Below are 14,048 nucleotides of genomic sequence, written 5' to 3' on the forward strand. Positions count from 1 at the left end.
TTGGATGGAAGCTACACCATAGCTATAGTAAGTTACTGTTGGATATGAAACTTTGCTTTTGTGCATTACACCTACAGTACACCTACTACCTACTACAACTACACACAAACTGTTAATTTTTTAAATACGGTTATCAGGAGTTTATGTGCTTAAATCTCAACCTGTCCGAATCTTGACGAGGCGGTGTCAGTGAATCACGTGTTTGGACCCAGACGTCTCCCGTAGGCGGGTATTTCCTGATCGGAGGCTCCGCCCACAATGCGGGGTCCAGCGCTCTTATTGAACTGCGACTGTCACGCGCATTAAAAACTCCTGCGGCACTCGTCTAGTTTTAGACGCGCTTTTAAAATAATCGGTCTTTATCACAAAGAACCTTCATTTCGGAAGATGAACATTTGTCTTCTGTTTTGGATCCTTCTCCCAGCAGCAGAATGCGGTAAGTTGAGGAAACTTTCTTTACACGCACGTTCTGAGCGCTGTGTTGCGCTTTTCTCAGGTAGAAATAGACAAACAATCAATCAGCTCTCTGTGTAGATGCTCTTCTCCCACATTTGGTCTTATTCCTCTCAGATGCCCCCCAAAGACTCACACCATAAAAACCTATTAAAGATAATAAAATAGAGTACAATAAGAAATAAAATAGAATAAATTAAAAATAGAATATAAATATAAAACTATAAAAAAAACGCCCTTTGTTTTTGTTTAGCTCTGCAATAAAAACATCAATAGCGAATAATGCACCAGGAAGCTGGTGAAATACTTGAAGATATTTGGGCAGTGACACTATTCTAAACGCTAACATGTGCAACCGAACTGGAAGTGTTTCAGTTTCCAGTGCGTGGTGCTGTTCCTGACTGAGCCGTTAGGGGGCGCAGCAGTACTGCACACTGAGACTTCCGGTTGATAAAACCTGCTAAAGTACCGCTGTCCTGTGTGTGTGTGTGTGTGTGTGTGTGTGTGTGTGTGTGTGTGTGTGTGTGTGTGCACTTTAATATCACAGGCATATGCATGAAATAGTTGTCACTTGTTGATAAGGCATCTGTTGAAACACGGATTTAAACCCATTTCCACCATTTCACTGAAATTGTTGTCTTTATCAACATTTATTTGTCAACAAATACAGTAATTCAACATGAAAATTTACATTCAAAAATGATCAGGACCATTCAGCTGCAGCTACCTGGCTGAACTTTAACTAAAACCTGCAAACACACCGTTACCAGCCTGCTGAAAACAAATGCATGAACAAGCTGGTCAAGATATTGTTTAGTCAGGAATCCTTTAATTCTTGCAATATTTTTGGGTGTTTTTTGGGTGTTAGTCAGCTCATTTTGTTGTCCTCATGTGGTTGTCTCAAACTGTCTCAAACTACCAAGAATGATCTCCCAGGTAACTGTCCAAACACAGATGTATTTTTTAGTTGTTGACTATCTGAGGATTTGCTTTGATTTTGATGCCTGCACACAGAGTACGAAGAGAGTGGAGATTAAACCTCTTTTCTTATTGGTGCCTGTTCAGGTACTGTAGTAAACCTTGTTTATATTCAGTTTATGAGGAATCTATTATGATATTTTGGGTTATTGTTGGGTCTTTTGACCTGTTTCTCATCCTGCTGCTCCATGTTTCCTTCACAGCTTGTGGAAAGAGGCTGTTTTTCATTCTGGTTGTTTGTTTTTAGTGGTGTTTTGTCCAGTTGAGTGTTTGTGAAGAGGGATTATAGTAGGGGAACGAGGAAGCAGCCCTGAGGAGTTCTGGTGATCAGGATGAGAGGAGATGAGATGTGGGTTTTTATCCTGACATGTGGTGGTCTGGCTCAGAGAGGATCAATGATGATGATCAAAGAGATATTTTTGCTTTTTTTGATACCGTCCACCAATTTGAGCAGATACGACTCACAGCTTAAGGTTTAAAATAATTAACCATAATATTAAACTGTTTACATCTTTCAATATTAATTTGACAAGACCTGAGATTGGGATCAATTTATAACATGATTATTTTTGTCAGAACCGCTGATCCCACTGTGAGGGTCCAGAGTTTTGACTCCATTTGTTTGTGTGTTTCAGGTTCCCATTCTCTTGAGTTCTTGTCTACAGGACGTGTTCAGCCTGGATCTGGGCCCCATTTTGAACAAGTTACAGAGTTTGATGGAGTTGTGATCTCTCACTGTGACAGTGGGACACAACAAGAACACTTCAAACCCGTCCTGGAATCCCACAACTTAACTGGGACCTGCAGACCAGCATGTTATGATGTTTTTGATGCTCTCAAAGAGATTTCTAAATTCATCAATCACACACGGAGTAAGTTTGTAGCACATTTGCTTTATATATATTTGCTTTATTTTGGTGAAAATGAACTGAACATTTTACATAAAACAATCCTTGTAGATGTTCAGCGGCGGCGTGGCTGCATCACGTCAGACGAGAGGCTTGAATCTGCTTTTGACAACTGGGCAGTGAATGGAGAGGGTTTCATTCAGTTTGATGCTGGAGCTCAGAAATGGAAAGCCCTGTCTCCTTCTGCAGAAATGATTAAAGATTCGTGGAACAACCGTGAGGCTCGGAACCATTTCTTTGGACAATTCATCAGGAGATACTGTCTAGAAATGATCCATCAGATCAAATTAAAAGAAATAGAAAAAAGAACAGGTGAATAAACACACACACATATATTTGTACTTGTATCTTTGTGAGGACTTACACAGATTCATGAAATACCTGTTTTTTATGACATAGCATTTAAAATCTAACAACCACACAGATTTGGCTCATTGGACATAATTCAGGAATTAACCTGAACACATACAAAAGTATCTTTTCTTCCCCTGGCTGGTCCCACCCTGATCATCACCTTTTCTATCCTCCTGCAGATCTCCGTGTGTTTGCCAACCCTGTTGACAGAACCAAGGCATTGCTGAAGTGCCACGTCACCAGTACTGACAAATCAGTGCGTTCAGTGTCTCTGACTGAAGACGGGGCCACCAAGGCAAACTGGATCACTGTAACTGGCCCGTTGCCTTCTGGGGATGGATCAGTGATCCTCATCCTGACAGCTGAGGTCCCCCTGATCCACACCAACATCTATGGCTGTGTTGTCCAAACAGAAGACAGAACCATCACTGTCATGTGGGGTGAGAACTTTACATTTACATACTGCTGCATGATTGTTATTGAGTCATGATCCAGGCTGCACACAGGCCAGTGGGATCTTATTGTTGCTGGGGGGGTTCTGGTGTGTTGGGTACTCTGGTAAAAGTCCCTCATGAAGAAGCTCTGAAACGTTCCTGGTGATTCTCTGGTCTTCCTCCGTCTGAAAGCAGACCTTTGGATCTTTTCTGGCTGAGATTACAGCAGTGTTGGTCATTAACTCTGTCAGAAACGGCTGTTTCGATGCTGTTGAAACTTATTTGAGACTTTTTTTTTTGTCTCTCCACAAGTTTTTTGGCCCATTTAATTCATTAATTTAACGTGCTTCACATGTTTCCAGAAAGAAACGAGCTACTACAAAGTTACAATTTGGTGCAGGCAGTGGAATGCACAGAATCACCCTCTGCCAGCAGGGGGCGCTGCAGCAGCTCAGCACCCACCTTTCTATCGTCTTGGCACAGAATTATCAGTGCGCAACGTTGAGCTTCAGTCTGTGTCCAGGCCTCAGACAACTGTCGGCATGTCACGTTGGTCCAGACAGTTAATAAATTTAACAGTTGAAATACTCTAAATAGAGTCAGTCACACTTTCTGTTATTCGGAGCACAGCTTTCAAAATATTAAAAATAAGTTTATTACAATAACACATGACGACATGCTGCATAGAGTAAAGTATGGCCAGTTTGGTGATTACAATAATCATGTTTTTGTTGTTTATACTCTTTTATGAGCAGATGGAAACACACTTGATGGACAACACATCCTTTATGCAGGTGTCCCGATGACGTTTTGGAGAATTATCGGCATCATCTTTACAGTTTGTTGTTTAATCTCCGTAATGACTCTTTTGTGTAAGTCTCACTTCTTTGATTGTAACTTTCAAGTCAGTCTGTGAGCTGATATTTTACTATTGTGGCCCTGCATTAATAGAATGTTAATGATGTTTCTTGTGAAATACACCTGTCAGCATCTATTAATTGTTCCTTCATTTTATTTCTTCATAGTCACAAGAGAGGAAAAAGTGGTGAGGAAACTTTTCTCATGAGTCCATTGAAGAATAACTGGGGGAAGATGGATTTTATCCATGGAGGACTTGAGCAGAGACGACATCAATGATCCAGGATGTTTTACTCTTCATGCTGAAAGTGCACGTCTATAGAAACGTGTAGACCTGAACAGAGGATCCAAAGTCACATGTGCTGTAATATTTGGACTGTGTTGTCATCCAGTAGCAGAGCTTTGAGACTTATGCTGCTGACACGGGTCTAACCTTCACTGACTGTCATCTTTTTTAAGAAGCCAAGAAGCCAAACTATGGAAAACTTTAGCACTTTGACCCTAAATTCAGTGTTAATGATCTTGAACTTCTTAAATCAGAGCTTAACACTCATCTTTCAAAACTGCCGTTAAACACCTCGTAATGCTGTCACTTTGTCTGGTTTCATTTATTTTTGTGTTATTTACTCATTCATCTCTCCTCTATTTTGTTTGCGTCATTATTTATTTTATGTAAAACACTGGTTAACGACTGGGCATTATAAAAATCTTATGTTGTTGAATGTATGATGACTTTATTTCTGTTTCTGAAAGACTCTGAAGTTGTTCTTTTAATAATTTAACAAATTCATGTGAAATAGAATATAAGGTCCACTTATATTCTATTTAAAATGATAAATTGTTTAACAGTGTTTGGGAAAATAATTTGCAGAACTTGATATGTGAAATCATTAATAATGGAAAGAACAATAGAAACTCTTAAACATTTGTAAATATTGTATGTTTTTACTTCCCGCAATAAACAAGAGCCTGTGTGATAATGTTCATTTTCATTTACATGAGGGAATGTCTGATTAGATGAGGTGGTTAACATTGTCTCATCACAGCAACAAGGTTGTGGGTTCCAATCCCCTGGGATCGCAGCTTTATCAGTGCAGTTTGGAAGTTCTCCCAGGATGTTTCATGAAATGACCACTGACTCTTTTAGTTCATTTGTGTTTTACCCATTTTGAAAAAAAACAAAACTTTAATTTGGCCAGGTTTAGTTACATATTTGGTCTCATATTTTAGTCTTTTTCTGGTCATTACATACCGGTAATGTCCTGCTGAAACACCAGTACTTTTCATACAAAGAGAATCCACACAGAAACCTCTGAATGTAGAAGGTTTAGGGCAGAACACTGGCTGAACAGGTTCAGGGACACTGTTCTGTCATCTGTCGCCTGCAGAAATGATTAAAGATTTGTGGAACAACCGTGAGGCTCAGAACCATTTGTTGGGACACTTCATCAAGGAACAATTGTTAGATTTTGGGTTTTAACAGGACCTGAGAGCAGGCCAGAACACAGTGGTAAAATGTCCAAATGAGTTTTATTGACAGGGGAACACTCAAAGAAGACAGAAGCAGAAGCAGTTTGAGTCCTCAAACGAGTGATGGGCAAATGATACCGAGGCTTCGGAGCTTGTGTCACTCTTCCTGAAGCGGAGAGATTCGAAACACTGTGGGAGCTTGTATCAAAACACCAGTGTCACGTGACCGATGACGTTTGAAGCTTCGACTGTCATCGCTGTTTCGCTTCGCGCTTCATTGCTTCAAAATGTTTCGAAGCCTTTCATTGGCTCAGTGTTTCAGTGTGTGTCAGGGGCTCATGGAGCTTCAGTGCATTCTGATGCGATGATAGCTGGACAGGTGCGACAGATTTGAGTGATTTGATGGCATACCAGCTATATAAGATGCATAATTATGCTTCAGAATCGTTGGGTTGTGAGGAGATAGAGATTTGGAGAGTGAGAGTGAGAGTATTTTGGCAAGTTTCATGGCGAGTACCACCAATAAGCGATGTTCTAAAGTTTGGGATCATTTTGATCTCATAGCACCAAATAAGGTATAATGCAGTTCATAGCATACATTTTATGTTTCCATAATTGAATTGTATTTTTAATTTGTAAATGGGTCTCAAAATTACAATTGCTTGTAGGTGCGGTGCTTGCAATGCACACAAGAGTTGTCTCACAGCAACAACACATCATCTATGCTGAGACACTTGCGTGCTCGGCATGACGACAATCACGACCCTGTCAACACTGGAAATCCTGACAGGAAGCTAAATATATACGTGTATATACTGTATATATGTATGTGTGTGTCTATTCATTGTAGATGTTGTGTATCGTATTCATATAGCAACCATTCTCCCACAGTGTCCAGAAAACAGAAGCTGGATGAGGCCTTGGTGGACATGATCGTTAAAGATGGTCAGCCTTTTTCTATCATTGAGGATGAAGGGTTCCAAAAATTCATTAAAATCCTGGACCCATCATTCTCCATTCCAAGCCGCAAAACTGTAAAGGCAATGGTGGAAGCAAGGTACACTGTAGCCAAAGAGAAGGCCTTGGCAGAAATTAAGCAGACTTCAGCTGTTAGTTTGAGTGCTGACATGTGGACATCAGTCAACATGGACGCGTACCTTGGTGTCACTTGCCATTATGTGTCAGTCTAGATCTGGCTACTGTGCTTTTAGGTGTGCAGTATTGGCCCACACAGCAGCTAATATTTCACATGCAATTGCAAATTTGATGACAGTGGGGAATCACTAAAAAGGGCTGTGGGATGGTTACTGGTGGGGCTCACAATATTGTGGCAAGTTCTGAGGAAAGGAGAGTGTCAGGGTCAAAGGCAATTCCTTTAGCCAAAATGCTGAGACATGCCATTTCTGCTGAGTGTGCCCAAATGGCTCCTTGTATTGGTGCCACGCTTGCCAACCATTTGAGAAATAATTTGAATGAAAAATTCAGTGGCTTGGAAAAGGTGAACTCCCTGTCTGTGGCAACCATCTTGGATCCACGATTTAAAGAGGCTTTACTAATCAAAGCAATGCTCAGGCTGCTGTAGAAAGGCTGACACGAGAGTGTGCCAGTCTTATTGGTGGGCCGGCAGAAGATGTGCCACTGGAGACTGCAACAACATCTGCCAGTGCTAGTGAACAAAATTACAACTTGTGGGCTTTAATGGACAACTACAGTGGGATCTCTACTTACGAACGTCTCTGCATGCGAATTTTTCAGGTTACGAAGCGTCTCAACGGGAAAATATTTCCTCTTGTTATGAAGGAAATTTCAGGATACAAAGGTCAAAAATACGCTACCGCGGAGTTTAGCGAACACAAACTGCTTGTAGCTGCTCTGCCATTGGCTATCGCCTAGCATCTTCCTGTCATCCCATTGGCCAGGAGGGACGTCAATCTGTACCAGTTTGTGTGTATCCCAGCGTCTTCTTCGGGATTTATTGTGGGTGTTCGTATGTTTGTCCATTAGATGGCGGTGTTACCACATGTGTTAACGTTCGTTGCTAGTAATGACGGCTAATGTAAGATTAGCCTGTAATAAAGTTCATTTTGTTCCTGGAGAAGCCTTGCACTGAATTCCTACATTTATTGTGCGGTGATCTAATTGTAACATGTATTTGTTACATGTTTTGATGCATTTTTATGATTTATAAAAAAAATTATGTTCGGATTTTTGGGGGCTTGGAACGGATTAGGGCATTTACATGGAAAACGTGTCTCTACTTACGTGATTTTTAGGTTATGAAGCAACTTCTGGAACGAATTAAATTTGTAAGTAGAGGTCCCACTGTATGTAGAGTCTCATTAGCACATCTGCCAGCGCTGCAGTGGAGATCCAGAGGTATGCATGTTGATTACTGTTGAAACATCAGTTTTTTTATTCAGTCATTCATTGTCTTACTGTCTGTGTCATAAATATTTGAAAGAACAAATTCTGACAAGATCCCTTGAAGTACTGGGTGGCACGAAAGCCTTTATATCCTACGCTGTGGAAACTTGCATGCAAGTATCTGTGCATCCCAGCATCATCTGTTCCCTGTGAAAGGATATTTTCCAAAGCTGGGGAGCTGGTCAGCCAGAAGAGGAGCAGACTGAAGCCTGCAACAGCAGGAAAAATGATATTTCTCAATAAAAACATGTGAAGAGGGAATAACTTGTCTGCTTCTGTGAATAATTATTCCAAATCAAACATACAAGTCCCCAAATGACAAACTATTATCTTTAAAGGTTTTCCTTAAAAACACTTCACACACACAAAAACAATGTTTCTGAATTCCAACACCATGATCATTTGCAAAGTAGGAAGGATCTCTAATCCTGTTAGGGACTTTGAGTATAGTTTTTAAATAAATCTCAAAGTGTTCAATAAACCCTTAACCAACACTGAACCCTTAATATAATTTGCATTTATTCTTTGGGTTAGTCTTGAATGTGTATTAGAGTAAGGAGGAGAGCGTCTGCCTATTTTATTGTAATGACTATAATCATTATTTGGTATGAATGAACAAAACACCTGGATGACCACACGATGAACTTTTATTGGCGTCATGGGATTGAAACAGTGCCAGTGCTTCAGTCGTGCTCTATGGAGGTTGCTATGGCTTCAGTTGTCCACCAGATGTCACCATCACTGAAGTCTCGAGGCTTTGAATGTTTTTCGACACAATTGTTAGTAGGAAAGCCTCGGTGCTTCATGAGGCTTCACTTGCCCACCACTACCTCAAACAGAACCAGTCCCCCTGGACTGCAGAGACCTCAGGAGACCGGTTCTGCACTTCTCAGGTCCAGCAGGTGGCGTGAAGACCTTAAATGTGCAGGGAAGACAGGCCAAGCAAAGCAACGAAGCCACACCAACAACGCAACACTCGGGCAACACTCCGCAAAGCACCACAACCCTCCGGCCCTGATGGGAAGGCGCTCCCTCCTTAAGTAGGTGGCCAGATGTTAATTGCCCACAGGTGCGCCTGCCTGCAGCGCAAATTGAGCTCCTCACGCCCCCTGGAGGGAAGACCAGGCACAACCCTGGACCCCAACAACTGTGTCCAGAAATGATCCGTCAGATCAAATTAAGAGAAGTTGAGAAAAGAACACACACACACACACACACACACACACACAGACACACACACACACACACACACACACACACACACACACACACACACACACACCACACACACCAGGGGTAACGGAGAGAGAGAATAACAACAGCAGCTTTTAAAGCCAAATGAAGTCAATCTTACAACAAAATTTGCTTTAGAGACAGAGAACATGAAATCCAAACTGCAGAGCTCTTTTAGATCACCCCTCTTGTAGTGCTCCACTGTGCCTCTATGCACGATAGTCTGGAGTATTACACAGTGTCAGCTACAGTTCCCATCATCCATATGTTGTTTATAGTAACACGTCTATAATATATGAAATATGATTATTACAATTATAAATATTACAATACTTTCCATGTAAAGTAAAGTAGACCCATATACATTGTTTTATTGTTTTGGTTTTATTGTTATTTTATTCAATTTTTGTTATTTTGTTTGTTTCAATGCAGATGGAAAAACACTTGGTGGAAGACACATCCTCCATGCAAGTGTTGACCGGACATTTTTGAAAGTTTTCACCTCTGTTTTGCTTCCAGTTTTCTTTTTAACATGCATAACATCACTGTTGCTCAAAGGTAAGTCTCACTATTTTTGTTGTAGCCTTAAAATGAGTCCAAAACAGTTTTGTTGCTAAAATAGCAATAAAACACCATCGCTGTCTGTCAAGAATACAAGAAGAAAGAGCAGGTCCCACGAGACCAAGACACAAATTATGTTGCTAGAAATTGATCATTTTAAATCCGGTTATCAGGAGTTTATGTGCTAAAATTCCAAACTGTCCGAAGGCGGTGTCAGTGAATCACGTGTTTGGACCCAGACGTCACCTTGGCCTGGCGGGTATTTGATTGGTGCTGAACGGAGGCTCCGCCCACAATGCGGTTCCAGCGCTCTTATTGAATTACGACTTTCTCCCTCATTAAACCCCAGCGACACTCCTCTAGTTTGAGACGCGCTTTTAAGAGAATCGGTCGTTATCACAAAGAACCCTCGTCACGGTTCTTCCAGACTGTTTCAGCTTAGGACAACAAGTGTTTAGCGACCTTCATTTAGGAAGATGAACATTTGTCTTCTGTTTTGGATCCTGCTCCCAGCAGCAGAATGCGGTAAGTTGAGGAAACTTTCTTTACACACACGTTCTGAGCGCTGTGTTGCGCTTTTCTCAGGTAGAAATAGACAAACAATCAATCAGCTCTCTGTGTAGATGCTCTTCTCCCACATTTGGTCTTGTTCCTCTCAGATGTCCCCCAAGACTCACACCATAAAAACCTATTAAAGATAATAAAGAGAGTACAATAAGAAATAAAATAGAATAAATTAAAAATAGAATATAAATATAAAACTATAAAAAAACTCCCTTTGTTTTTGTTTAGCTCTGCAATAAAAACATCAATAGCGAATAATGCACCAGGAAGCTGGTGAAATACTTGAAGATATTTGGGCAGTGACACTATTCTAAACGCTAACATGGGCAACCGAACGTGGAAACTTCAGTGCTTCCGTTTCCAGTGCGTGGTGCTGTTCCTGACTGAGCCATTAGGGGCGCAGCAGTACTGCACACTGAGACTTCCGGTTGATGCATCATCAGCTGAAGTACCTCTGCCCTGTGTGCGTGTGTGTGTTTTAATATGTATTTAATATTTTAATATCAAAAGCATATGCATGAAAGTTGCAGGTAACTGTCCAAACACAGATGTATTTTTTAGTTGTTGACTATCTGAGGATTTGCTTTGATTTTGATGCCTGCACACAGAGTACGAAGAGAGTGGAGATTAAACCTCTTTTCTTATTGGTGCCTGTTCAGGTGCTGTAGTAAACCTTGTTTATATTCAGTTTATGAGGAATCTATTATGATATTTTGGGTTATTGTTGGGTCTTTTGACCTGTTTCTCATCCTGCTGCTCCATGTTTCCTTCACAGCTTGTGGAAAGAGGCTGTTTTTCATTCTGGTTGTTTGTTTTTAGTGGTGTTTTGTCCAGTTGAGTGTTTGTGAAGAGGGATTATAGTAGGGGAACGAGGAAGCAGCCCTGAGGAGTTCTGGTGATCAGGATGAGAGGAGATGAGATGTGGGTTTTTATCCTGACATGTGGTGGTCTGGCTCAAAGAGGATCAATGATGATGATCAAAGAGATATTTTAGCTTTTTTGATACCGTCCACCAATTTGAGCAGATACGACTCACAGCTTAAGGTTTAAAATAATTAACCATAATATTAAACTATCTACATCTTTCAATATTAATTTGACAAGACCTGAGATTGGGATCAATTTATAACATGATTATTTTTGTCAGAACCGCTGATCCCACTGTGAGGGTCCAGAGTTTTGACTCCATTTGTTTGTGTGTTTCAGGTTCCCATTCTCTTGAGTTCTTGTCTACAGGACGTGTTCAGCCTGGATCTGGGCCCCATTTTGAACAAGTTACAGAGTTTGATGGAGTTGTGATCTCTCACTGTGACAGTGGGACACAACAAGAACACTTCAAACCCGTCCTGGAATCCCACAACTTACTGGGACCTGCACAGCAGCATGTTATGATGTTTTTGATGCTCTCAAAGAGATTTCTAAATTCATCAATCACACACGGAGTAAGTTTGTAGCACATTTGCTTTATAACGTGTTTATTTTGTTGAAGATGAACTGAACATTTTACATAAAACAATCCTTGTAGATGTTCAGCGGCGGCGTGGCTGCATCACGTCAGACGAGAGGCTTGAATCTGCTTTTGACAACTGGGCAGTGAATGGAGAGGGTTTCATTCAGTTTGATGCTGGAGCTCAGAATGGAAAGCCCTGTCTCCTTCTGCAGAAATGATTAAAGATTCGTGGAACGGCTATGAGGCTCAGAACCATTTGTTTGGACAATTCATCAGGAGATACTGTCTAGAAATGATCCATCAGATCAAATTAAAAGAAATGGAAAAAAGAACAGGTGAATAAACACACACATATATTTGTACTTGTATCTTTGTGAGGACTTCAGATTCATGAAATACCTGTTTTTTATGACATAGCATGTAAAATCTAACAACCACACAGATTTGGCTCATTGGACATAATTCAGGAATTAACCTGAACACATACAATATATTTTCTTCCCCTGGCTGGTCCCACCCTGATCATCACCTTTTCTATCCTCCTGCAGATCTCCGTGTGTTTGCCAACCCTGTTAACAGAACCAAGGCATTGCTGAAGTGCCACGTCACCAGTACTGACAAATCAGTGCGTTCAGTGTCTGTGACTGAAGACGGGGCCCCAAGGCAAACTGGATCACTGTAACTGGCCCGTTGCCTTCTGGGGATGGATCAGTGATCCTCATACTGACAGCTGAGGTCCCCCTGATCCACACCAACATCTATGGCTGTGTTGTCCAAACAGAAGACAGAAACATCACTGTCATGTGGGGTGAGAACTTTACATTTACATTCTGCTGCATGATTGTTATTTACAGATCTATAGATTGTTTCTGGGCCCAATTGTAAATATAACTGGTAAAAAAGTTCAGGAACATATGATACAGAATAATGCAAGGTTTTAAACCTAGTGTATTTTATTGTTATTGCCATAATTTCCCTTTGTTTCAGATGGAAAAACACTTCCTGGTGTTAATTGGACATTTTTGGCTCCCATTTTGGTTTCATGTGTTCTTTTAATCTGCGCAACAGCACGGATGCTCAAATGTAAGTCTCACTACTTTTGTTGAAACACTCATCAGTCTGTCAGCTGATATTTTGGTATTAATGTCAATAATTAGCTTTATGATCAGATCAATGTTTGTAATGAAATATATCTGCCAACATGTATTATTTGTGCCTCCATTTGTGTTTCACAATAGTCAAGAAGAGGATTGTTTCAAGTGATGAAGAACAACCACCAGTATCTTTAAGGAGTGATGAATTGATGGATAACCAGAAGAATGAATATTTGTCAAGATTGGACGAGAGACAAATGCTATGATCCAGAATATTTTTATTCTCCATATTAAAGTTGCCCCGTGTAATACAACTGAGCAGGGGATCAAAACACAAACATTTGCAGTGAACCGGCTTTAACGTTCACATTTACGACACTTTCAAACAGAGCAGTACATTAAACAGAACATACAGGTGAAGTCACAACAGTGATCAGGTGTAAAAAGCTAAAAAGCAAAAGAAACTTTTATTTTTATGTTCTTTTCCCTGTTACCTTTATCTATTATGTAAGCACTTTGGTTTCCTATTTAGACATTATAAAGCATTACACAAATAACTATTTCTATGTTAATGTAACATGACCACCAAACTACTGTTTAGTGAACCGTTTACTTAAACATTAATTTATTTCTTTGAGAGACTGATGATCAAATGTAACTCATGTTCTTTGATGATGTCATGTGGCACCAATAATGTTGTCAATAAACGATTAATTTTAATTTAATGAAATTGAATATCAAAATAAATGTACATACTTGTTAAGATCTTCTTTTACTGTATTAAATGTCTTTATACTAAGATTGTCTTATTTTTACTTCCTTCATTAGAAGAATAGTTTATATTTTATATCAAGAGGCAGAATTTTTATTTACTCCAGATTATAAAGAACGACTTGATTAGACTTATTTTTATACATAAACATTTATTAGTGAGAAATGATATATATGTATATTTTTGTAACAATTTTCATGTAGATTGTTTTTTAAGATCTTTCACAAAACTAAAGGTCGAGTGATTGTATCAGTATACTGAATTAGTCTAAAGCGTGTTCCTTTAAAAACACGTTGCAACAAAGATGAAAAGAAAGACATCGGACAGAAATGATCTAGTCCGTTTATACAACTAATTTATTGGCCTATCAGAGCGCTGCCAGATTAATAAATTATTGTTCACCCAGGTAATAATGACTTTTATGGCTTTTCAAAAAAGCATCCACAGAAACTTCAGTGACGATATTTTCATGTCACCTTCGTATTATTATTGTCA

The 14,048-nt window shown here is 39.9% G+C and overlaps 1 protein-coding gene across 4 annotated transcripts; it reads left to right on the plus strand.

The window, feature by feature from the left end:
* The first annotated feature begins 288 nt into the window (after positions 1-288).
* On the plus strand, positions 289-13,580 carry LOC130520598 (RLA class II histocompatibility antigen, DP beta chain-like). 4 transcript variants are annotated; one of them, XR_008948936.1, is made up of 7 exons: positions 289-436; positions 2,067-2,303; positions 2,391-2,651; positions 2,873-3,133; positions 3,883-3,997; positions 4,153-4,363; positions 4,445-4,965. XR_008948936.1 is itself a non-coding variant. In XM_057024294.1 (6 exons), exons 1-6 carry the CDS (start codon positions 388-390, stop codon positions 13,045-13,047), a joined length of 1,026 nt encoding a protein of 341 aa, XP_056880274.1. In that variant the 5' UTR covers positions 290-387; the 3' UTR covers positions 13,048-13,580. The 4 variants fall into 4 exon arrangements, 3 of the variants coding, with proteins under 3 accessions (XP_056880274.1, XP_056880276.1, XP_056880275.1); XM_057024294.1 differs by lacking the exons at positions 3,883-3,997; positions 4,153-4,363; positions 4,445-4,965 and adding exons at positions 12,675-12,770; positions 12,926-13,580 and having other exon boundaries at positions 290-436; XM_057024296.1 differs by having other exon boundaries at positions 290-436; positions 3,883-3,999; positions 4,153-4,965.
* Positions 13,581-14,048: the final 468 nt, after the last annotated feature.

This window comes from Takifugu flavidus, unplaced genomic scaffold (genome assembly GCF_003711565.1).
Source record: "Takifugu flavidus isolate HTHZ2018 unplaced genomic scaffold, ASM371156v2 ctg439, whole genome shotgun sequence".
NCBI classification, from domain to species: domain Eukaryota; kingdom Metazoa; phylum Chordata; class Actinopteri; order Tetraodontiformes; family Tetraodontidae; genus Takifugu; species Takifugu flavidus.

Excerpts from the sequence above, each read along its gene's own strand:
- LOC130520598 (XM_057024294.1), top strand. The coding sequence starts at position 388 with ATGAACATTTGTCTTCTGTTTTGGATCCTTCTCCCAGCAGCAGAATGC. Across the intron at positions 2,304-2,390 it reads ATTCATCAATCACACACGGA|ATGTTCAGCGGCGGCGTGGC; the intron begins GTAAGTTTGTAG and ends CAATCCTTGTAG. Across the intron at positions 2,652-2,872 it reads AGAAATAGAAAAAAGAACAG|ATCTCCGTGTGTTTGCCAAC; the intron begins GTGAATAAACAC and ends ATCCTCCTGCAG.